The 24,790-nt window shown below is 37.6% G+C and overlaps 1 protein-coding gene across 1 annotated transcript in view; it reads left to right on the plus strand.

The window, feature by feature from the left end:
• DMD (dystrophin) overlaps positions 1–24,790 on the plus strand; it is a 4,487,195-nt gene that overhangs the window by 1,971,843 nt on the left and 2,490,562 nt on the right. The window contains exon 30 of the mRNA XM_053707599.1: positions 15,840–16,001. Coding sequence (XP_053563574.1) covers positions 15,840–16,001 — 162 coding nt within the window. The remainder of the gene's footprint in view (positions 1–15,839; positions 16,002–24,790) is intronic.

The raw sequence follows: 24,790 nt of genomic DNA on the forward strand, positions 1-24,790 counted from the left end.
GTTGTTCAAAGCAGTCATGGTAAGAGGTAATTATTAAGCATATTTCCCCAATCTCTGGTTTGGCTGATGAAGATATATTATTCTGACTCCCAGCATATCTTCTATAACTGCCCTTTATTCTGATCAGAAAGAACTGGATTATGAGTCTAAGGAGATAGTGAAGGAGGATATTACACTACAGAAGCTGTGCATTGTGGGGTTTAGGCCAGCAATCTCCACCTGCATTGATTTTCTTCATTGCCACAATCATCTCCAGTTGTAGAGCAGCCAGTTAGTGCATCAGTGTGAACCACTTCTTATGCTGCTAGTTGCCAGCTCCACTAGTAGTGTATTGTGAGCAAGACTTATGAATGTAGGCTATATTTATCTTGGCACAAGTAGTCAGTATAAACAAACAAACACTCCCTCAACACATCTCAAGGCTTGTACTGCTGTATATGAGGCAGCAATTCATAGAGCCAGTCACAGGTAACCATAAGAAATCCCTCAGTTCACAGAGATATGGGAAACAAGAAAGGACTGCAGATCTCTCACCAGAAAAAGCTGTCACTACTCCTCCATGTATGGTCTGGGTCCCCACTCCTTCAGTCTCCTCAGTCACGAACCTTTCTCCTGTTGTCGTGCGGATGCGGTACCTGCTTCGCAGCTGGAGCCGTCCTTCTGCAATGCTATGCGGCTGACGTCAGACTTCAACCTGCCAACAAATGGGGTGTTTGCTAGTGCTCAGTTCACTCCAATAGCAGTGTGGCTGCCAAATTCAAAGTGCAGAGGTTCATGCTGTGTAAGTAATAGAATAGTATAGCAAATAGACCAGCGACACAGCGATCCTCTTAATTGCACTCAATGGATTGGTGCCTTGTCTGACATACCTTACTACTGGCGTTTTTAAGCATCTGATGTTTTCCTGATATGGAATAAATAAGTGCTTTTAAGAGGATCACTGTGTGGCTGGTCTGTTTGCTATACTATACAAGTAGTCAGTGTGTGCCTCAAAGCACAGCCATTTTGTAAGAGAAATGAATCAGCCACTCTAAAATAAGGCAGCAATGCTGAATTAAGTCCTTTAGACTTTAAATGCTGAGCCATTTCTTCAAAAGGAATTTCCCATAATGCTTGATAAATTTGTCATGCTAAATAGATGGCTTGAATTTGTTATTGTTTTCCTGCAGTAGGAGTGCTTGTAAGAATTAAAACAACTTCAACATTATTATCCAGTTGAACATCTAGTGATGGCAAAAAGCAAGTAAGACAGGCAATCAGCTGTCACATTTTCTTTCTCTAACCTGTAGTCATAAGTAAGAAATGTCTAGCTGATCATCTATCAATGTGGTTTTCTGCTTTACCCAGTCTGCTTGTAGTTAGTTAATAAAGTTGTTAAGGGCCAAGAGATCATTCTGCAGCTTGAATACACGTCCCTATAAAAAAGTTATCTACTGCTCATTGTACATTTTCATTTATCTTTTATGATTTTGTTAAAGTGTTCTAAGTCTGCGAAATAGTATTTTTATCCATGAGTGACAGCTAAATACAACTCTGTCTGAAAAAATGTACACGTGATCAGCTACTTCCCTTAATTATATGGTAATATTAATTGGAATTACCCTTTTCAAACCATTTTACTACTGGATACAAGTAGTGATGTCACGAACATAACATTTTCCGTTTGCGAATGGCGAACACGAACTTCTGCAAATGTTTGCGAACGGGCGAACCGCCATAGACTTCAATAGGCAGGCAAATTTTAAAACCCACAGGGACTCTTTCTGGCCACAATAGTGATGGAAAAGTTGTTTCAAGGGGACTAACACCTGGACTGAGGCATGCCGGAGGGGGATCCATGGCAAAACTCCCATGGAAAATTACATAGTTGATGCAGAGTCTGGTTTTAATCCATAAAGGGCATAAATCACCTAACATTGCTAAATTGTTTGGAACAACGTGCTTTAAAACATCAGGTATGATGTTGTATCGATCGGGTAGTGTAAGGGTTACTCCCGCTTCACAGTGACAGACCAAACTCCCGCAGCGGGTACAACATCATCATCATCACACCGTACGTCCATGTGTGTAATGCTGCCTGACTGAGACATATCCCTGTTATCTACATCCTCTGGCAATAATGGTTGCGCATCACTCATTTCTTACAATATATTATTATATTATATTATATATACATATTATATACCGTTTTTCTCGACACTAAATGGACTTTCTAAAGATACCATTATTTTCATCATATCTTATAATTTATTATTAAAAATATTATAAAATATGAGGAAAAAATGGAAAAAAACACACTTTTTCTAACTTTGACCCCCAAAATCTGTTACACATCTACAACCACCAAAAAAACAACCATGCTAAATAGTTTCTAAATTTTGTCCTGAGTTTAAAAATACCCAATGTTAACATGTTCTTTACTTTTTTTGCAAGTTATAGGGAAATAAATACAAGAAGCACTTTGCTATTTCAAAACCACTTTTTTTCAAAATGAGCGCTAGTTACATTGGAACCCTGATATCTGTCAGGAATACCTGAATATCCCTTGACATGTATATATTTTCTTTTAGAAGACATCCCAAAGTATTGATCTAGGCCCATTTTGGTATATTTCATGCAACCATTTCACCGCCAAATGCGATCAAATAAAAAAAATTGTTCACTTTTTCACAAACTTTAGGTTTCTCACAGAAATTATTTGCAAACAACTTATGCAATTATGGCATAAATGGTTGTAAATGCTTCTCTGGGATCCCTTTTGTTCAGAAATAGCAGACATATATGACTTTGGCGTTGCTTTCTGGTAATTAGAAGGCCGCTAAATGCTGCTGCGCATCACACTTGTATTATGGCTAGCAGTGAAGGGGTTAATTGGGTAGTTTGTAGGGAGCTTGCAGGGTTAATTTTAGCTTTATTGTAGAGATCAGACTCCCATCTGATCCCTCCCAAACAGCTCCCTTCCCTCCCCCACCCCACAAATGTCCCGCCATCTTAAGTACTGGCAGAAAGTCTGCCAGTACTTAAATAAAAGGTTTTTACATTTTTTTAGCATATTTACATATGCTGTAGTGTAGCATCCCCCCTTAGCCCCCAACCTCCCTGATCCCCCCCAAAACAGCTCTCTAACCCTCCCCATCTGCCTTATTGGCGGCCATCTTGGGTACTGGCAGCTGCCTGCCAGTACCCAGTTTGCAAAAAAAAGTAGTTTTTTCTGTTTTTTTTTTTTTTTTCTGTAGTGTAGCTTCCCTTTTCCTGCCTAAGAAAGTGACTGCCTTTAAAACTGCTGTGGAAGAGAACTGCAATCCTTCTGCACCAAAATGTTATGTTTTGTGTTTAACTGAAATTAAGTTTCTTAAAAGCAGACCAAGGAATAAATCAATCACTCTTTCTGTAAAGAAGTGCTTCCTCAAATTACTTCTGAATCTACTACCCTTTAGCTTGAGCTCATGACCCCTTGTTCTTGAATTTTCCATTTTATGTAAAATACCCACAGCCTCAGTTTTACTAAACCCTTTAATGTACTTGAAAGTTGCTATCATATCACCTCTTTCCCTTCTCTCCTCTAAGCTATACATATTTAGGTCAATGAGCCTATCCTGGTAAGTTTTATTTTTTAGACCATGTACCATTTTGGTAGCCCTCCTTTGCACAGATTCAAGTTTGTTAATATCCTTCTGAAGATATGGTCTCCAGAACTGCACACAATACTCAAGATGAGGCCTAACTAATGATCTATAAAGTGGCATAAGAACCTTACTATTTCTGCTGCAAATACCTCTACCAATACATCCAAGCATTCTGCTTGCCTTGTAGCATTACTACATTGTTTACTAAGTTTTAAATCATCTGAAATAATAATTCCCAAGTCCTGTTCCTCGTCTGTAACAGTCAGTAAAGTGTCATTGAGTCTGTAATTAACATTTGGATTTTTCTTCCCTAAATGCATTATTTTACACTTTGCTGTGTTAAACTTTAGACCCCAGTCGTTTGTCCAATCCTCCAATTGTTGTATATCACTTCTCATTTTGTCTACCCCCCCTGGAACATCCACTCTGTTGCAAATTTTTGTATCATCTGCAAAGAGACATACTTTCCCCTGTAGCCCTTTGCTGATATCGCAGATAAATATGTTAAACAAAACAGGCCCCAGAACTGACCCCTGAGGAACACCACTAGTAACAGCCCCCTCTGCTGAATGAACTCCATTTACTAAGACACTTTGTTTTCTGTCCTTAAGCCAGCATTCCACCCAGTTCACAATTTTTGAATCTAGACCAAGGAGATATAGTTTGTGAATAAGTTTATTGTGTGGGACGGTGTCAAATGCTTTGCTGAAATCTAGATATGCTACATCAACTGCTCCTCCCTTGTCTAATACTTTTGTTACATAATCAAAGAAGTCAATTAGATTAGTCTGACATGATCTCCCTGAAGTAAAACCATGCTGATTTTGGTCCTCTAAATTGTTTGTCTTTATGTAAGTCATAATTCTTTCTTTTAAGAGGCTTTCCATTAATTTCCCTACTACTGAAGTTAAACTAACTGGCCTGTAGTTGCCAGATTCTTCTCTACTGCCCTTTTTATGAAGGGGTATTACATTTGCTATTCTCCAATCATCTGGGACAGCTCCTGTTAATAGTGACTGATTAAACAGATCAGTTAATGGGACAGTTAGCACTGATCGAAGTTCTTTTAAAACCCTTGGATGAATATTATCAGGACCCACTGCCTTTGTAACATTTATTTTTGATAATGCTAACAAAACCTCATCCTCTGTAAAAAGATTACTGTTAAGCTTGTTTCTATTTTGCGTAGCATCCCTTAATGTAGACATTGTATCTTCACAATCTTTAGTGAAAACAGAACAGAAGTAATCATTGAGACAGTCTGCAATCTGCTTATCTCCTTCTATTATTCTACCATCAACTGATTTCAATTTTACTATTCCTACCTTATTTTTTCTTCTTTCACTGATATATCTAAAGAATGTTTTGTCCCCATGTTTTACTGACTGTGCTATCTTCTCTTCTGCATGAGCTTTAACCTTCCTAATTAACTGCTTAGTCTTTTTTTGTTGGAGTCTCCATATTTTCATATCATCATCTGCTTGTGTGTGTCTGTAATTTTTATAAGCTATATTTTTTGTCTTTACAGCATGTGCTACTTCTTTGGAAAACCAAATTGGTTTCCGCTTTCTTTTACTTTTACAGACATGTCTAATACAGTGTGCGGTTGCATCTAAAATGGCACCTTTCACAAATTCCCACTGTTCTTGAACCCCTGTAATAAGAGTTTTCCCCTTTAAATAGTTCTTTAGGTATTCTCCCATTAATGAAAAATCTGCCGTCCTAAAGTCTAAAACTTTTGTTTTAGTCTGGGTGGACAGTTCCTGAACATGAATACTAAACCAAACAGATTGATGATCACTGGATCCTAAGTTCTCACCTACAGACACATCTGAAACTGTATCACTGTTTGTAAGTATTAGATCTAATATAGCTTCCTTACGAGTTGGTTCCTTGACTAATTGTTCAAGTGATTCCCCTAGCAGAGATTCAAGAATATACCTGCTTCTAGCCGATCTAGCAGAAGGAATCTTCCAGTCTATATCTGGCAAATTAAAGTCCCCCAGTACTATAACCTTACCCTTCATGGTCATTTTGGTTATTTCATCTAATAACAGATTGTCCAGTTTTTCATCCTGCAATGGAGGCCTATATACAACCCCTATTCTAAAAACATTTTTATCTCCAATTTCCAAAGTCACCCAAATACTTTCCACCTCATCATTTGTTCCTACAATTTCAGTAACCTTTATATTTTCATTTACATACAAAGCAACTCCTCCACCTTTCTTTCCTACTCTGTTCTTTTTAAATAACCTGTATCCAGGTATGACTATGTCCCAGTCATGCAAATCATTGTACCATGTTTCTGTTATAGCTACTAAATCCAAGTTGTCCCTAGTCATTATTGAAATGAGTTCAGGTAATTTATTTCCTAAGCTGCGAGCATTTGTGCTCATGGCACGAAGAATTTTTCTACTAGAATTTCTAGAATTGTTACTTGGACTAACAGTTTTGGAATGCTGTGGGGGGCAGGTGGATATATTAATGCTACCCCCCTTTATTAGTTTAAATGATTTCTAATAAAGTATTTGAACTCCTCTCCCAGATACTCTGTTCCTTTAGCATCCAAATGCAAGCCATCTCTCCTAAATAACCTAGTATCTTTCCAAACAGAGCTATAATGGCCAATAAAACCAAATCCTCGTTCCCTGCACCACTTATCTAACCAAGAATTAAATGTTGTTATCCGCTCCATCTTTCCTGCTTCCTGGTCATACACAGGTAAAATAGCAGAAAATGATAGAGTTGATGCCACAGTCTCTAAATGATTACCTAGGTCACAAAACTCTTTCTGAACAGCAGCAACATGATTACTAGCCAGATCATTTGTTCCTAAATGTACAATCACATCTAACTCACTTCCCTTTCCTGCTGCCTTAACAATTCTCAAAATACGATTCTTATCCCTGTGAGCAGTAGCTCCTGGAAGACATCTAACCTCCCTTGTTTCTCCTTTACTTTCACCTAAATACACATTCCTCAAAATAGAGTCACCCACTAACAGTCTTTTTCTCAAAAACACATCTGCAGTTCTTTCCTGTGTTATGTTACCTGGAGAATCAGGTGCCAATAGATTTAAATTACCTGTTACAGCTTCAGAGGGCTCAGAAACAGCAATCTCCTCATCACAAGTATATTCGGCAAGAGCAGCATAGGAGTTTTGCAATGGCAGAGGTTGTGGGCAATGCTTCTGGTCTACTGTTCTAATTCTTCCAGAGCCTACAGTGATCCATCTGCCTCTCCTTGCTGATCTCTGGGTAGAGGGGCTTCTTTCTGAGGCAGCTTTGTAGAGGTAACAGGTATGTTACTTACCTTAGCTTGAAGTTTAGCTATTTCCTCCCTTAACAGGGAAAACTGATTACAAACAGGACAGCCCCTAAATCTCCAAAAAGTAGAACGATTAAAAAGTGCAAAACACCCATTGCACTGTATCTGAGACATTTTAAACTATGCAACACTTTAACAATAAGAAAAATATAAGTATTATTTACTACTGAATAAGCCTGAATAACCCTGAATAACTCCTGAAATAACTCAAATATCCTTATGTATTTGATCCTTTTGTAGTTTGATCTCTTTGCTAAGAAGCAGAGCTAAACAGATCTCTTTAAATACCCTCAGAAAGATAGGGTGGGGTCCCTCCTAATTGCTCACCTATGCAAACAATCTAATTGTTATCTAATTGCAATACTAAAAACCAGAATACAAAAGAATGTAAATTAACTCAAACCTTTAACTATTCAATTTCTATAGTGAAACTAATTCACAGTTCAGGTCTACCACCTATAAAAAAACAAAATATAAAGTTAATAGAAATACAAAATATATTATCTGAAAGTACAAACTATTCAAGTAACAACAATTTAAAAGAGAAATGTTATATACCTTTCTGAAATAACTCAAATATCCTTATGTATTTGATCCTTTTGTAGTTTGATCTCTTTGCTAAGAAGCAGAGCTAAATGTTTAGCAGAGCTAAACAGATCTCTTTAAATACCCTCAGAAAGATAGGGTGGGGTCCCTCCTAATTGCTCACCTATGCAAACAATCTAATTGTTATCTAATTGCAATACTAAAAACCAGAATACAAAAGAATGTAAATTAACTCAAACCTTTAACTATTCAATTTCTATAGTGAAACTAATTCACAGTTCAGGTCTACCACCTATAAAAAAACAAAATATAAAGTTAATAGAAATACAAAATATATTATCTGAAGTGCACCAACTTGCTAAAACAGAAAGATCCAAATGTAAGGTTTGATTTCCAACATTTGTAAAACAATATGAATGATTTAACTTTAGGGCTTCAAACAGGAATTCAAAGTTTTGGCACGTCTTTGTTCGCCTTGCTTAAGGGTCTATTTATGGGGTTGGCTTACTAATATCTAGAGGGAGGCCTTCTTCAGAAAAGCTACTGCTCCTGCTGTTCCTCCTCTGTGGTGGTCATCAGTCAATGACAAATCTTTAGGGAACAGCTAGGCACAGTGTACAACAGAGTTTTGTCACATATCTTTGTTCGCTTGGTCTTAGATTCTGCCATTAGGAAACGTACAAGGCCGTGGTCACTGCAGTGCTGATGCACATTCCTTAAGGTTGTGCATCTTTCCGAAGTCCCTTCACCAAAGCATTTTTTTCAAAGTAGTTTTCTCCCTTCTGTTTAAGTTGGAGAGATACTGCTTCTGCTCACTTTAAAGGAAGGTCTTTGTAAACAGATCACTGAATTGAGTCTAGAATGATAACTTTAAATGTGTTTAAGAAGCAGATGTGTGGGAAGTGGAGGAATGTGAGATCTTTATTTCCGTTCATAAATATTACTTGTACTCCAGTCGTCACTTTACTTAGAGGTCTATTTATAAGGTTGGTGAACTATTATCCAGTAACTCTTCTGCCTTCTGCTGCTCCTGCCATTTCATACTCTGTGGTGGTCATCAGTCAATGCCAAATCCTTAATGGTCTCCCTAGGCTCATGTTTATTCATCGTCCTGCTCTGTGGTGATTATCATCAGCTAAAATAAAAAAAATTCTAGAAAACTCTGGGCCAATGTGTCACAGGGACTTTAAGCACGTGTTTCTCCTTCTCACTTGGAGGTGTATTTTTAAGGTTTGTGTACTGTGAGACCTACCTAGCTCAGTAACTCTGCTGCCTGATGCTGCCATCATACTTTCCTTAATAAACATACAGTAAAATATATAGATTTATTCTATGGATTATTTAGATTATGTTGCCATCATACTTTCCTTAATAAACATACAGTAAAATATATAGATATATTCTATGGATTATTTAGATTATGTTGCCATCATACTTTCCTTAATAAACATACAGTAAAATATATAGATATATTCTATGGATTATTTAGAATATGTTACAGTATGTTTATTAATTTTAAATATTTTTTTTTATATTTTATATGTAATATTTCAATAATGCGCCTTAAGAATACTAAGTTCTCATGTGCATATTTAAGTTCCGATGTTCTTTACATATTTTCTTTTATTGTTAAATATATATTTCTATATATGTCTGATACTGTTCGTGTAAAATACATATCTATAGATGTAGAAATTAAGTGCAGCGCCTCTCTCCTGTGAAGGCTGACATGGGTTACTGCTAAACCCCTCTCTCTCTCTCTCTCTCTCTCTCTCTTTCTCCTTTTCTCTTTCTCTTTCTCTCTTTCTCTTTCTCTTTCTCTCTCTCTTTCTCTTTCTTTCTCTTTCTCTTTTTCTCTATTTCTCTTTCTCTATTTCTCTTTCTCTTTCTTTCTCTTTCTCTCTTTCTCTTTCTCTCTCTCTTTCTCTTTCTCTCTCTCTTTCTCTTTCTCTCTCTTTTTCTCTTTCTCTCTCTTTTTCTCTCTTTTTCTCTTTTTCTCTCTTTCTCTCTTTTTCTCTTTTTCTCTCTCTCTTTCTCTTTCTCTCTCTTTTTCTCTTTTTCTCTTTTTCTCTTTCTCTCTCTTTTTCTATTTCTCTCTCTTTTTTTCTCTCTCTTTTTCTCTCTCTTTCTCTTTTTCTCTCTCTTTCTTTTTCCATTACGTAAAGAACATTGGAAAATTAAATATTCATATTTTAATGTCAGGTTAGGGCTATTGAGAATGGGTGATGGTGTTTGCACAAGAAAGGGGGATGTTAGGTTTTTTTCAACTTTTTCTCTATAACTTCTATGGGGGAATGTGTGAACATGATTGCGATTTTCAAATTTCGACTTTTTGAGCAAGTCAGGTTACCGCTGGAGAAAAAAAAATGTTTTCTTTCAATTTGTAATACCAGCGCAACGCGATTAGCGCAAAATTGAAAATCCTAGCAGAGTTTTCATATAGCGAAAATGCAAAATACCGTTCCACTTGTAATCTTACGGCTAGATTTAGAGTTCTGCGGCCAAAGGGGTGCGTTAGCTACCCGTGCTTTTTTTCCCCTGCACCTTTTAAATACCGCTGGTATTTAGAGTTCACAGAAGGGCTGTGTTAGGCTCCAAAAAAGGGAGCATAGAGCATATTTACCGCCACTGCAAAAAAGCAGCGTTCAGCTCCTAACGCAGCTACATTGTTTCCTAGGGGGAAACACTTCCTAAGTCTGCACCTAACACCCTAACATATACCCCGAGTCTAAACACCCCTAACCTTACACTTATTAACCCCTAATCTGCCGTCCCCGCTATCGCTGACCCCTGCACTTTATTATTAACCCCTAATCTGCCGCTTCGTACATTACCGCAAGCTACATTATCCCTATGTACACCTAATCTGCTGCCCCTAACACTGCCGACCCCTATATTATATTTATTAACCCCTAATCTGCCGCCCCCGCTATCGCTGACCCCTGCATTTTATTATTAACCCCTAATCTGCTGACTGCACACCGCTGCCACCTACTTTATCCCTATGAACCCCTAATCTGCTGCCCCTAACACTGCCGACCCCTATATTATATTTATTAACCCCTAATCTGCCGCCCCCAACGTCGCCTCCACCTACCTACAATTATTAACCCCTAATCTGCCGACCGGATCTCACCGCTACTATAATAAATGTATTAACCCCTAAAGCTAAGTCTAACCCTAACACTAATACCCCCTAACTTAAATATAATTTTATTCTAACGTAATAAATTAACTCTTATTAAAAAAAATATTCCTATTTAAAGCTAAATACTTACCTGTAAGGTGTATAATCCCACGGGGGGGTGTCAGCGCAGGCCAAAGCCTGGGGCCTAGTGTACCACCTGAGGCATATGTAGATTATCTGATAAGGGCCCCTTAGAATGACTCAGACCACGCAGCATTATGATCGAAAGCCAATTCTGTTTATTGCACAGTGCAAGCCTTTCTTATAGTGACATACAGGGTTAAGAGGATGACACGTTAGGACCGCGTCATCTTACACAATTATACAGAGCAATTTACAAGGAAAAACTGGAACATGAGTTTCTCATAACAATAATTACAGAGTCATAACAAACTACCATCTGCGGAGACAACAAGGATTCTGAAGCCTCTTGTTTACATTATCTTATTCTATCTTATTTCTGGGCGTCAGGCCAGGGTACATTGGCAAGGCCGAACAGCTAAGGAAATTATCATAACATGCATATAATTCTTACTGCATAATACCCCAGTATAATAAAGTCTATTCATTACAAAATGGCTGCGAGGAACAAGATGGCTGCGAAGAACAAGATGGCTGCCATCAGGTTCATATTACCCCTAACATTACCTGTAAAATAAACCCTAATATAGCTACAATATAAATTATAATTATATTGTAGCTATTTTAGGATTAATATTTATTTTACAGGCAACTTTGTATTTATTTTAACCAGGTACAATAGCTATTAAATAGTTAATAACTATTTAATAGTTACCTAGTTAAAATAATTACAAAATTACCTGTAAAATAAATCCTAACCTAAGTTACAATTAAACCTAACACTACACTATCAATAAATAAATTAAATAAACTACCTACAATTATCTACAATTAAACCTAACACTACACTATCAATAAATTAATTAAATACAATACCTACAAATAAATACAATTAAATAAACTAACTAAAGTATAAAAAAGAACTAAGTTACAAAAAATAAAAAAATATTTACAAACATTAGAAAAATATTACAACAATTTTAAACTAATTACACCTACTCTAAGCCCCCTAATAAAATAACAAAGCCCCCCAAAATAAAAAAATGCCCTACCCTATTCTAAAATCAAAATAGAAAAGCTCTTTTACCTTACCAGCCCTGAAAAGGGCCCTTTGCGGGGCATGCCCCAAAGAATTCAGCTCTTTTGCCTGTAAAAAAAAAAACATACAATACCCCCCCAACATTACAACCCACCACCCACATACCCCTAATCTAACCCAAACCCCCCTTAAATAAACCTAACACTAAGCCCCTGAAGATCTTCCTACCTTGTCTTCACCACACCGGGTCCTGATCTGTCCAGAAGAGCCTCCGATGTCTTGATCCAAGCCCAAGCGGGGGGCTGAAGAGTGACTTCCATCCTCGGGCTGAAGTCTGGATCCAATCGGCGGCTGAAGAAATCCATCATCGGGCTGTAGTCTTGATCCAAGCGGGCGCTGAAAAAGTCCATCATCGGGATGAAGTCTTCTATGAAGCAGCATCTTCAATCTTTTTTCTTCCGGAGCCATCATCTTCCAGCTGACTCGGAACATCCTCTTCTACTGATGCCTACTCGCCAAATGACGATTCCTTTAAATGACGTCATCCAAGATGGCGTCCGTCGAATTCCGATTGGCTGATAGGATTCTATCAGCCAATCGGAATTAAGGTAGGAAAATTCTGATTGGCTGATGGAATCAGCCAATCAGAATCAAGTTCAATCCGATTGGCTGATCCGATCAGCCAATCAGATTGAGCTCGCATTCTATTGGCTGATCGGAACAGCCAGTAGAATGCGGGCTCAATCTGATTAGCTGATCAGATCAGCCAATCTGATTGAACTTGAATCTAATTGGCTGATTCCATCAGCCAATCAGAATTTTCCTACCTTAATTCCGATTGGCTGATAGAATCCTATCAGCCAATTGGAATTTGACGGACGCCATATTGGATGACGTCATTTAAAGGAACCGTCATTCGGCGAGTAGGCGTCGGTAGAAGAGGATGTTCCGCGTCGGCTGGAAGATGATGGCTCCGGAAGAAAGAAGATTGAAGATGCTGCTTCATAGAAGACTTCATCCCGATGATGGACTTCTTCAGCGCCCGCTTGGATCAAGACTTCAGCCCGATGATGGATTTCTTCAGCCGCCGCTTGGATCCAGACTTCAGCCCGAGGATGGACGTCACTCTTCAGCCCCCCGCTTGGGCTTGGATCAAGACATCGGAGGCTCTTCTGGACAGATCGGGACCCGGTGTGGTGAAGACAAGGTAGGGAGATCTTCAGGGGCTTAGTGTTAGGTTTATTTAAGGGGGGTTTGGGTTAGATTAGGGGTATGTGGGTGGTGGGTTGTAATGTTGGGGGGGGGGGGTATTGTATGTTTTTTTTTTTACAGGCAAAAGAGCTGAATTCTTTGGGGCATGCCCCGCAAAGGGCCCTTTTCAGGGCTGGTAAGGTAAAAGAGCTTTTCTATTTTAATTTTAGAATAGGGTAGGGCATTTTTTTATTTTGGGGGGCTTTGTTATTTTATTAGGGGGCTTAGAATAGGTGTAATTAGTTTAAAATTGTTGTAATATTTTTCTAATGTTTGTAAATATTTTTTTATTTTTTGTAACTTAGTTCTTTTTTATTTTTTGTACTTTAGTTAGTTTATTTAATTGTATTTATTTGTAGGTATTGTATTTAATTAATTTATTGATAGTGTAGTGTTAGGTTTAATTGTAGATAATTGTAGGTAGTTTATTTAATTTATTTATTGATAGTGTAGTGTTAGATTTAATTGTAACTTAGGTTAGGATTAATTTTACAGGTAATTTTGTAAATATTTTAACTAGGTAACTATTAAATAGTTATTAACTATTTAATAGCTATTGTACCTGGTTAAAATAAATACAAAGTTGCCTGTAAAATAAATATTAATCCTAAAATAGCTACAATATAATTATAATTTATATTGTAGCTATATTAGGGTTTATTTTACAGGTAAGTATTTAGCTTTAAATAGGAATTATTTATTTAATAAGAGTTAATTTATTTCGTTAGAATAAAATTATATTTAACTTAGGGGGGTGTTAGGGTTAGAATTAGCTTTAGGGGTTAAAAAATTTATTAGAGTAGCGGTGAGCTCCGATCGGCAGATTAGGGGTTAATACTTGAAGTTAGGTGTCGGCGATGTTAGGGAGGGCAGATTAGGGGTTAATACTATTTATTATAGGGTTATTGAGGCGGGAGTGAGGCGGATTAGGGGTTAATAACTTTATTATAATAGCGGCGCGGTCCGGTCGGCAGATTAGGGGTTAATAAGTGTAGGTAGGTAGCGGCGACGTTGGGGCGGCATATTAGGGGTTAATAAATGTAATATAGGGGTCGGCGGTGTTAGGGGCAGCAGATTAGGGGTTCATAGGGATAGGTGGCAGCGGTGTGCGGTCGGCAGATTAGGGGTTAAAAAAATTTAATAGAGTGGCGGCGATGTGGGGTGACCTCAGTTTTGGGGTACATAGGTAATTTATGGGTGTTAGTGTACTTTAGAGCACAGTAGTTAAGAGCTTTATAAACCGGCGTAAGCCCAGAAAGCTCTTAACTACTGACTTTTTCTGCGGCTGGAGTTTTGTCGTTAGATTTCTAATGCTCATTTCAGCCAAGACTCTAAATACCGGCGTTAGGAAGATCCCATTGAAAAGATAGGATACGCAAATGGCTTAGGGGGATCTGCGGTATGGAAAAGTTGCGGCTGCAAAGTGAGCGTTAGATCCTTTCCTGACTGACTCCAAATACCAGAGGGCGGTAAAAACCAGCGTTAGGAGCCTCTAACGCTGGTTTTGACGGCTACCGCCAAACTCTAAATCTAGCCGCAAGTGTGCAAAAGAAAACTAAAGTCTTTATATGTGAACAAAACAAATTATTTGCAGGATAAATTAATGACTTCCTATTCTGAGTCTAATGTTTAGGGTTTGCTTGTCTGTTATGAATATGTAATCTTATATTAAGAAAATGTAATTTATTACATAATAGTAATACATGCTCAATTTATAATAATACATTTGACTAAACAATATGCAACAATATATAATTTTATCCAAAGGATACACTTTTGTTTATAAAAGTTGGATTGTGATCTTTAATCATTTAAATAAAAAACATATAATGGTTAAATACTGCTAACAATACAACTTAGTATTATAAAAAGGAAACAGGGTAAGCCTGTAATATAAACATTGAAATTTGGGTACTCATCTTGTAATATTTGTAATGGTATTTTACAATTATATTGTATGGTTCCATTTATTAATATATGTATTATGACTTGTGCATAATCATTGAAAACATTCTATAGTCTGAATTATTACAAAAAAACCTCACACATAGTTTATTTTTTTTCATACGTGCTTCTAAATTAAACAAGAAATTATTGATAAATTAAAATGTTTTTTTTTTTTTCATTATTAAGGAAAAAAATAATTGAACAGTTAAATTCTTCTGATAATTAAAGTTAATTTTCTTTCCTTTTCCTGAAATGGCTAATAAGAAAGGTAAAACAAAAAAGACATTAATGTAATGACTTTGTAGCTTTTTTTTTGCTAGAGTATTACAGTGTTTTTTTTTCTCTTCATCTACTCAGGCAACTGAGCTTTAATGTTTTAGTGACTCCTGCTTTTAAGAGCCACATCTTCCTTTCACTTGGCATACTCTCACCTCTTCTTGCACGGCTTACACTGGATCATGGTGACCGTGAACATATTCTCAGAGCATAAAATCTCTTGAACTACATAATGAGATCAGGGAGGAGTAGGACAGACCTTAGAACAGAAGATTGCAGGATACAGAACAGGGTCCCTACAGCATTTTTAGTATTGCAATCTAATTCTACTGAAAATACATTTCTACTAATGCCCACAATGTTTAATTACTTTCCTTAATTACATATATTTAATTTCTTTTAGAATTTGAGTTTATAATAAGCAGCCTGAATGAGTGGCAAAAATCAGAGAAATTCATCTTACAAAAAGGTGTTTGTTAAGCATGAACTGTTTTGACAGAAATGAAATTGATAATAAACTCTAAATAAATAACTATTTTCTTCTCTTCATTCACAGGCTGTGAGGAGACAAAAGGTTCTTGAACAAAGTATTCAGTCTGCCCAGGAGACTGACAAAGCTATCCGCTTAATTCAAGAGTCCCTCAGCACCACAGACAGACAGTTAACTGCCTACATCGCAGACAGAGTTGATGCCGCTCAGGTTCCCCAGGAAGCACAGGTATTAACCTCTTCATAAATTCATATAATATAATTGGTGTTTTGACTGACATGCACCAACATCTAATTAAAAGCCTGCATGTTATATATCATTATTGCACTTCAAAAAGAACTGTTAGAAATCCAACTGACTGATTGCATAGGTTATACAAAAAGTAAATTAATGGATTAGGAAGGGGTATATTAACGTAAGGCATAAATACTTATTGACGCCCAGTGTAACCAAGTTTAGTATTACAAATATCTCTTCATTCAAACATAAACTAACAAAACAGCTTTCTTTGAGTGCTGTTCACACACACACACTGTAAAGCTGATTACTGTAAATACCCCTGTGAATCATCCCCTGCTTACTTAATCAGATTTGATTATGTGTCAGATGTGAGCATATGATGACCTTGTATTCTTTGTTGAGATTAGATCCCAGCATACAGCTTCAAGAGAATTGTTGCACAGACACAACTGCTATATTACTAAGTTTCAATTAAACTTTTGAGAGAAAAAAAAAAAAACATTAACTATAAGTATGAAGCTAATTTCTTCAAATAATTTCATTTTAAATTAAAATATTTTATATGTTTGATCTGTACTAAAATATATCCTTTGTTGCTGACAGAAAACAGTCATTTTGTTCACATAATTCCAACTTTAAAGAGACATTTTTTAAAGCAAAAATAGCATGCTTGAATATGTAATTTGTGTATTACTGACTCTAGATATGGTCTAGTTTCCATTGCTATTGTAAACTGATGCTAACAACAAGCGTCTCCATTAAAGTTTATAGAGATATTTTATGTTACTACCAGTATACACAGTTTACAACAGCAATGAAAATTAGGCCCATGTATTTAATTCCTGCACATGAGTTAAACACATAGGCCTAGATTTAGAGTTCGGCGGTAAAAGGGCTGTTAACGATCCGCGGGCTTTTTTCTGGCCGCACCATAAAATTAACTCTGGTATCGAGAGTTAAAACAAATGCTGCGTTAGGCTCCAAAAAAGGAGCGTAGGGCATTTTTACCGCAAATGCAACTCTCGATACCAGAGTTGCTTACGGACGCGGCCGGCATCAAAAACGTGCTCGTGCACGATTCCCCCATAGGAAACAATGGGACTGTTTGAGCTGAAAAAAAACCTAACACCTGCAAAAAAGCAGCGTTCAGCTCCTAACGCAGCCCCATTGTTTCCTATGGGAAAACACTTCCTACGTTTGCACCTAACACTCTAACATGTACCCCGAGTCTAAGCACCCCTAACCTTACACGTATTAACCCCTAATCTGCCACTCCCGCTATCGCTGACCCCTGCATTACACTTTTAACCCCTAATCTTCCGCTCCGTAAACCGCCGCAACCTACGTTATCCCTATGTACCCCTAATCTGCTGCCCTAACATCGCCGACCCCTATGTTATATTTATTAACCCCTAATCTGCCCCCCACAACGTCGCCGACACCTACCTACACTTATTAACCCCTAATCTGCCGAGCGGACCTGAGCGCTACTATAATAAAGTTATTAACCCCTAATCCGCCTCACTAACCCTATCATAAATAGTATTAACCCCTAATCTGCCCTCCCTAACATCGCCGACACCTACCTTCAATTATTAACCCCTAATCTTCCGATCGGAGCTCACCGCTATTCTAATAAATGGATTAACCCCTAAAGCTAAGTCTAACCCTAACACCCCCCTAACTTAAATATAATTTACATCTAACGAAATAAATTAACTCTTATTAAATAAATGATTCCTATTTAAAGCTAAATACTTACCTGTAAAATAAACCCTAATATAGCTACAATATAAATTATAATTATATTATAGCTATTTTAGGATTAATATTTATTTTACAGGCAACTTGGTATTTATTTTAACTAGGTACAATAGCTATTAAATAGTTAAGAACTATTTAATAGTTACCTAGTTAAAATAATTACAAATTTACCTGTAAAATAAATCCTAACCTAAGATATAATTAAACCTAACACTACCCTATCAATAAAATAATTAAATAAACTACCTACAATTACCTACAATTAACCTAACACTACACTATCAATAAATTAATTAAACACAATTCCTACAAATAAATACAATTAAATAAACTAGCTAAAGTACAAAAAATAAAAAAGAACTAAGTTACAGAAAATAAAAAAATATTTACAAACATAAGAAAAATATTACAACAATTTTAAACTAATTACACCTACTCTAAGCCCCCTAATAAAATAACAAAGCCCCCCAAAATAAAAAATTCCCTACCCTATTCTAAATTAAAAAAGTTACAAGCTCTTTTACCTTACCAGCCCTGAACAGGGCCCTTTGCGGGGCATGCCCCAAGAAGTTCAGCTCTTTTGCCTGTAAAAAAAAACATACAATACCCCCCCCCCCCAACATTACAACCCACCACCCACATACCCCTAATCTAACCCAAACCCCCCTTAAATAAACCTAACACTAATCCCCTGAAGATCTTCCTACCTTGTCTTCACCATCCAGGTATCACCGATCGGTCCTGGCTCCGATATCTTCATCCAACCCAAGCGGGGGCTAGACATCCACTGAAGAAGTCCAGAAGAGGGTCCAAAGTCTTCCTCCTATCCGGCAAGAAGAGGACATCCGGACCGGCAAACATCTTCTCCAATCAGCCAATCAGATTGAGCTCGCATTCTATTGGCTGTTCCGATCAGCCAATAGAATGCGAGCTCAATCTGATTGGCTGATTGGATCAGCCAATCGGATTGAACTTGATTCTGATTGGCTGATTCCATCAGCCAATCAGAAAATTCCTACCTTAATTCCGATTGGCTGATAGAATCCTATCAGCCAATCGGAATTCGAGGGACGCCATCTTGGATGACGTCCCTTAAAGGAACCGTCATTCGTCGTTCAGTCGTCGGTCCGGATGGATGTTCCGCGCTGGGGGTCTTCAGGATCCTGCCGCTTCGCTCCGGATGGAAGAAGATCGAAGATGCCGCTTGGAGAAGATGTTTGCCGGTCCGGATGTCCTCTTCTTGCCGGATAGGAGGAAGACTTTGGACCCTCTTCTGGACTTCTTCAGTGGATGTCTAGCCCCCGCTTGGGTTGGATGAAGATATCGGAGCCAGGACCGATCGGTGATACCTGGATGGTGAAGACAAGGTAGGAAGATCTTCAGGGGATTAGTGTTAGGTTTATTTAAGGGGGATTTGGGTTAGATTAGGGGTATGTGGGTGGTGGGTTGTAATGTTGGGGGGGGGGTATTGTATGTTTTTTTTTACAGGCAAAAGAGCTGAACTTCTTGGGGCATGCCCCGCAAAGGGCCCTGTTCAGGGCTGGTAAGGTAAAAGAGCTTGTAACTTTTTTAATTTAGAATAGGGTAGGGAATTTTTTATTTTGGGGGGCTTTGTTATTTTATTAGGGGGCTTAGAGTAGGTGTAATTAGTTTAAAATTGTTGTAATATTTTTCTTATGTTTGTAAATATTTTTTTATTTTCTGTAACTTAGTTCTTTTTTATTTTTTGTACTTTAGCTAGTTTATTTAATTGTATTTATTTGTAGGAATTGTGTTTAATTTATTGATAGTGTAGTGTTAGGTTAATTGTAGGTAATTGTAGGTAGTTTATTTAATTATTTTATTGATAGGGTAGTGTTAGGTTTAATTATATCTTAGGTTAGGATTTATTTTACAGGTAAATTTGTAATTATTTTAACTAGGTAACTATTAAATAGTTCTTAACTATTTAATAGCTATTGTACCTAGTTAAAATAAATACAAAGTTGCCTGTAAAATAAATATTAATCCTAAAATAGCTATAATATAATTATAATTTATATTGTAGCTATATTAGGGTTTATTTTACAGGTAAGTATTTAGCTTTAAATAGGAATCATTTATTTAATAAGAGTTAATTTATTTCGTTAGATGTAAATTATATTTAAGTTAGGGGGGTGTTAGTGTTAGGGTTAGACTTAGCTTTAGGGGTTAATACATTTATTAGAATAGTGGTGAGCTCCGATCGGAAGATTAGGGGTTAATAATTGAAGTTAGGTGTCGGCGATGTTAGGGAGGGCAGATTAGGGGTTAATACTATTTATGATAGGGTTAGTGAGGCGGATTAGGGGCTAATAACTTTATTATAGTAGCGCTCAGGTCCGCTCGGCAGATTAGGGGTTAATAAGTGTAGGTAGGTGTCGGCGACGTTGAGGGGGGCAGATTAGGGGTTAATAAATATAATATAGGGGTCGGCGGTGTTAGGGGCAGCAGATTAGGGGTACATAGGGATAACGTAGGTGGCGGCGCTTTGCGGTCGGAAGATTAGGGGTTAATTATTTTAAGTAGCTGGCGGCGATGTTGTGGGGGGCAGATTAGGGGTTAATAAATGTAATATAGCGGTCGGCGGGGTTAGGGGCAGCAGATTAGGGGTACATAAGTATAACGTAGGTGGCGGTCGGCAGATTAGGGGTTAAAATTTTTAATCGAGTGGCGGCGATGTGGGGGGAGCTCGGTTTAGGGGTACATAGGTAGTTTATGGGTGTTAGTGTACTTTAGGGTACAGTAGTTAAGAGCTTTATAAACCGGCGTTAGCCAGAAAGCTCTTAACTCCTGCTATTTTCAGGCGGCTGGAATCTTGTCGTTAGAGCTCTAACGCTCACTGCAGAAACGACTCTAAATACCGGCGTTAGAAAGATCCCATTGAAAAGATAGGCTACGCAAATGGCGTAGGGGGATCTGCGGTATGGAAAAGTCGCGGCTGCAAAGTGAGCGTTAGACCCTTTAATCACTGACTCCAAATACCAGCGGGCGGCCAAAACCAGCGTTAGGAGCCTCTAACGCTGGTTTTGACGGCTACCGCCGAACTCTAAATCTAGGCCATAGAACCTCACTCAGCAGCTAAAAGTGTTACAGCTCCAAAGAGGTAAGCAACCTTTGATAAACCAATCTAGAGCAGCAGTCACTGTAATGATTTGCAGGGTTAAACACATGGGGGTTGATCACAATTTTTTGAACTTCATCTGATATTGTCAGCATGGTTTCAAGAAAACATCATCACAAATGGCTTAAACCACAACAAAAAGTTTTCACTGATATTGAAAGGACAGTATGTTTTCTGTTGTTAAGCTCATGATGTCAGAATCAACAAACTAAAAGGCCTTTTTTTGTGCCATAATAGTTTTTTGGTATATATGACTTTTTATGGCCTTTCCAAATTAAATGAGAGGAGTGGAGGGAGAGGAGGGAAGAGAAAGGAGGAGGGGAGGGATAGAGAGAGAGAAGGAAGAAGATAAAGCAGATGAGGGAGAGAAGGTAACAAGGGAGGGAGAGCATTAACATACATATACAGTATATATATATATATATATACATAACTATATATATACATAACTATATATATATAACTATATATATATATAACTATATATATACATAACTATATATATATATATATATATATATATATATATATATATGTATATATACATAACTATATATATATATATATATAACTATATATATACACATAACTATATATATATATACATAACTATATATATATATATATATATATATATATATAAATAACTATATATATATATATATATACATAACTATATATATATACATATATATACATAACTATATATATATATATATATAAATGAATCGGTACAATGAGGGCATTAGATATGTAAATATTAGATTACCGAGATGCCAGATCATACAGTGTGATATGTCAGTGTAGGGGTGCTTTCAGAATAGGTTGGGAACCACTGCCCTAGGCAATAAGTTAAGACACAGTTTTGTGCATGGTTAATTTCTCACAAACACACTAATATTTATAATAAAAATAAAAAATAATAATTACTGCTGTGGAATGCTTACAAGCTGTTATTTACCCTTGTTGTCCATGAGCCACAAAATGAGCACCGTAATGAATCTTATCGGCAGGTTTAGAGGAGTATTGAATCCCTGGTTTTACACAATAGCTCTTGTAGGAGAAAAAAAGCAGCACCAGGTCCTGCAGACTGAACACCCACAGAGCACTGCGGACTAGGAAGAGCAGCACCTACGGTTGCACCGGTCTGGACCCAAATCCATTGCCGGTACTGACATCTCACCGCCTTACTCCGAGTCACACAAGTTGGGTGCACAGAGTGGCAGGAGGATTAGCAATAATGTCTGTGTCGCACATACTGCAAGCTTTCCTTACTGCACTTCCTTCACAGAGTCCTCCCCTCTGGCTGCTCCATGTCCTAGAAATGATCCAGCCTCATTGGGCTGAATTTTAGGTGCGACTTGCAGCTGCAAGTGGCGATCGGTTGGGGATAATTTGAGGCTACTGATGGGTGTATGCGTACTCTAAACCATGGTGCCAGGACCCAATTTGAAGGCACCCTGTGGTGATGTAAAAAAGTGCCGCCCCTTCAAATCTAGTTGTAGAGAAGGGTAATTCCCATGAGTAATGGATTGTGGACTCACTCATCACCATGGGGTCAATTTATTAATGTGCGAACGGACATGATACGATGTAGCATAATCATGTCCGCTGCACATCGATAAATGCAGACAGCATACGCCGTGCACCTTCACAAATCATTGATAATTTTGTCTCATTTACAAGCAATATCATGCTATTTGTTTGCACAGTTTTGTGTGCACAATGGAGAGCAGGAGCTGGACACTTTTGAGGTGCTGTATTTGTTTTCATTATTCATGAGGGCTTTTTATATTTATTTGTTATGTAATTGATTGTGCAAGCTAATCCAAAGTGCAAAAATCCAACAGTCAAAGGTCCATATTTATGAATGCTGCTTTAGGGCCCAAGTGTTTAAGGCTTGTGAGAGCGAGTCTGAAACTCTAGGTAAAAAGACGTATGTATTTATTTATTCATGATTCAGATATAGGCCCCGATTTATCAAAGTCTGGCGGAACTGATCCAACACTGCGGATCAGTTCCGCCAGACCTCGCTGAATACGGAGAGCAATACACTCTCCGTATTCAGCATTGCACCAGCAGCTCACAAGAGCTGCTGGTGCAACGCCGCCCCCTGCAGACTCGCGGCTAATGGGCCGTCAGCAGGGGGTGTCAATCAACCCGATCGTACTCGATCGGGTTGATTTCCAGCGATGTCTGTCCGCCTGCTCAGAGCAGGTGGACAGGTTATGGAGCAGCGGTCTTTGTGACCACTGCTTCATAACTGCTGTTTCTGGTGAGTCTGAAGACTCGCCAGAAACACGGGCCATCAAGCTCCTTCGGAGCTTGATAGATAGGCCACAAAGCATATGATTTAAACAACTTTCCAAATAACTTCTATTAGCTCATTTGTTTTGTTTTTTGGTATCATTTGTTGAAAAAGGATACCTAGGTAGGCTCAGGAGCTGCTGATTGGTAGCTGCAAATATATGCCTTGTGTTATTGGCTCACACAATGGGGTATATTTATCAATGTGTGAGCGGACCTGATGCTGTCGGCATTTATCATTGCACCAGCAGTTCTTGTGAACTGCTGGTGCAATGCCGCCCCCTGCAGATTCGCAGCTAATCTGCCGCTAGTAGGTGTCAATCAACCCGATCGTATTCAATCGGGTTGATTTCTGTCCGCCGCCTCAGAGCTGGCGGACAGGTTATGGATCAGCGGTCTTTAGATCGCTGATTCATAACTTCTGTTTACGGCAAACCTTCAGCTTGATAAATTGACGCCCATGAGATAAATTAATTTATTGGGTAAGTATAAATTATGGGGTTTCTTTTAAATTAAAGACCCTGAATGCTTTGTAATAGTGACACAAGATTGTAACACAAGAAACTTCAGATGGAAAATCACATTATTTAAAATCTCACATCCTGGGTTTTGTTTTTTAAAACGCTATACTACTAATCTAGAGTTCCTCCAAACAGCACAAAAAGCATCTCATTCACATCCTAAAGATTGAAGAGACAAATGGCATTTTCAAAAATGAGATTACTCCTTGTCTGGTGCAATAAATGGTAGGAAATAGGGCGGCCATCTAGTGCTCTTGCAAATGGATAACATTCTTGCAAAACTGCTGCCATATAATGCTCCAGATACATTCACACTCCTGACCTTCCTTTCAACAAAAGATACCAGAAGAGCAAAGACAATTGACAATAGAAAGATGTTTAAAATTGCAGTATCTATCTGAATCACAAAGGAAACATTTTTGGGTTTAATGTCCCTTTAACTATATTAAATAATTTTGATTTTTGATTTTACTTGTGTGCAAATAATCTGTTCTAAACCTCCTAGATATGTGTTTAATACTATTTAAAGCATTTGAGCAGGGGTATTATGTTTTTTTTTTTTTTAATATTTTTTATTGAGGAAAAAAAATGGCATACATAATAAGCATTACAGCATCAGACAGTTGCATTCCAATCATGCGCAGAACACGTTATATCTTATAATTATAACAGAAATGCAAACCCTAAGTTAAGCAATATAGTTACACATACAATAAGCAATATCTTCTAACTATATGGAAAAAGGTTAGTGCATTTTAGGGGTGCTGCCGAAGATGAGATAATTTAAAAAGGACATGCCAATAAAAAGAACAAAGCCCTCTATTCCATTAAGGAGGCCTCTCTAGGACCCCATATCAAATACAATAAGAATTACAGAGGGCTATTTGATTTACAGGAGACCACTTATGGGTCTCAATGATGAAACCTCAAAATTTTTATTTTATCACATAGCTAACATTGGAAAAGGGGAAATAATGTCACTGAAATATTATGCTGCAAGATACGTTCATAAAGAAGGTGGTTAGGGTGCGGTATAAGTAAGA

This window comes from Bombina bombina, chromosome 3 (genome assembly GCF_027579735.1).
Source record: "Bombina bombina isolate aBomBom1 chromosome 3, aBomBom1.pri, whole genome shotgun sequence".
Classification (NCBI taxonomy): domain Eukaryota; kingdom Metazoa; phylum Chordata; class Amphibia; order Anura; family Bombinatoridae; genus Bombina; species Bombina bombina.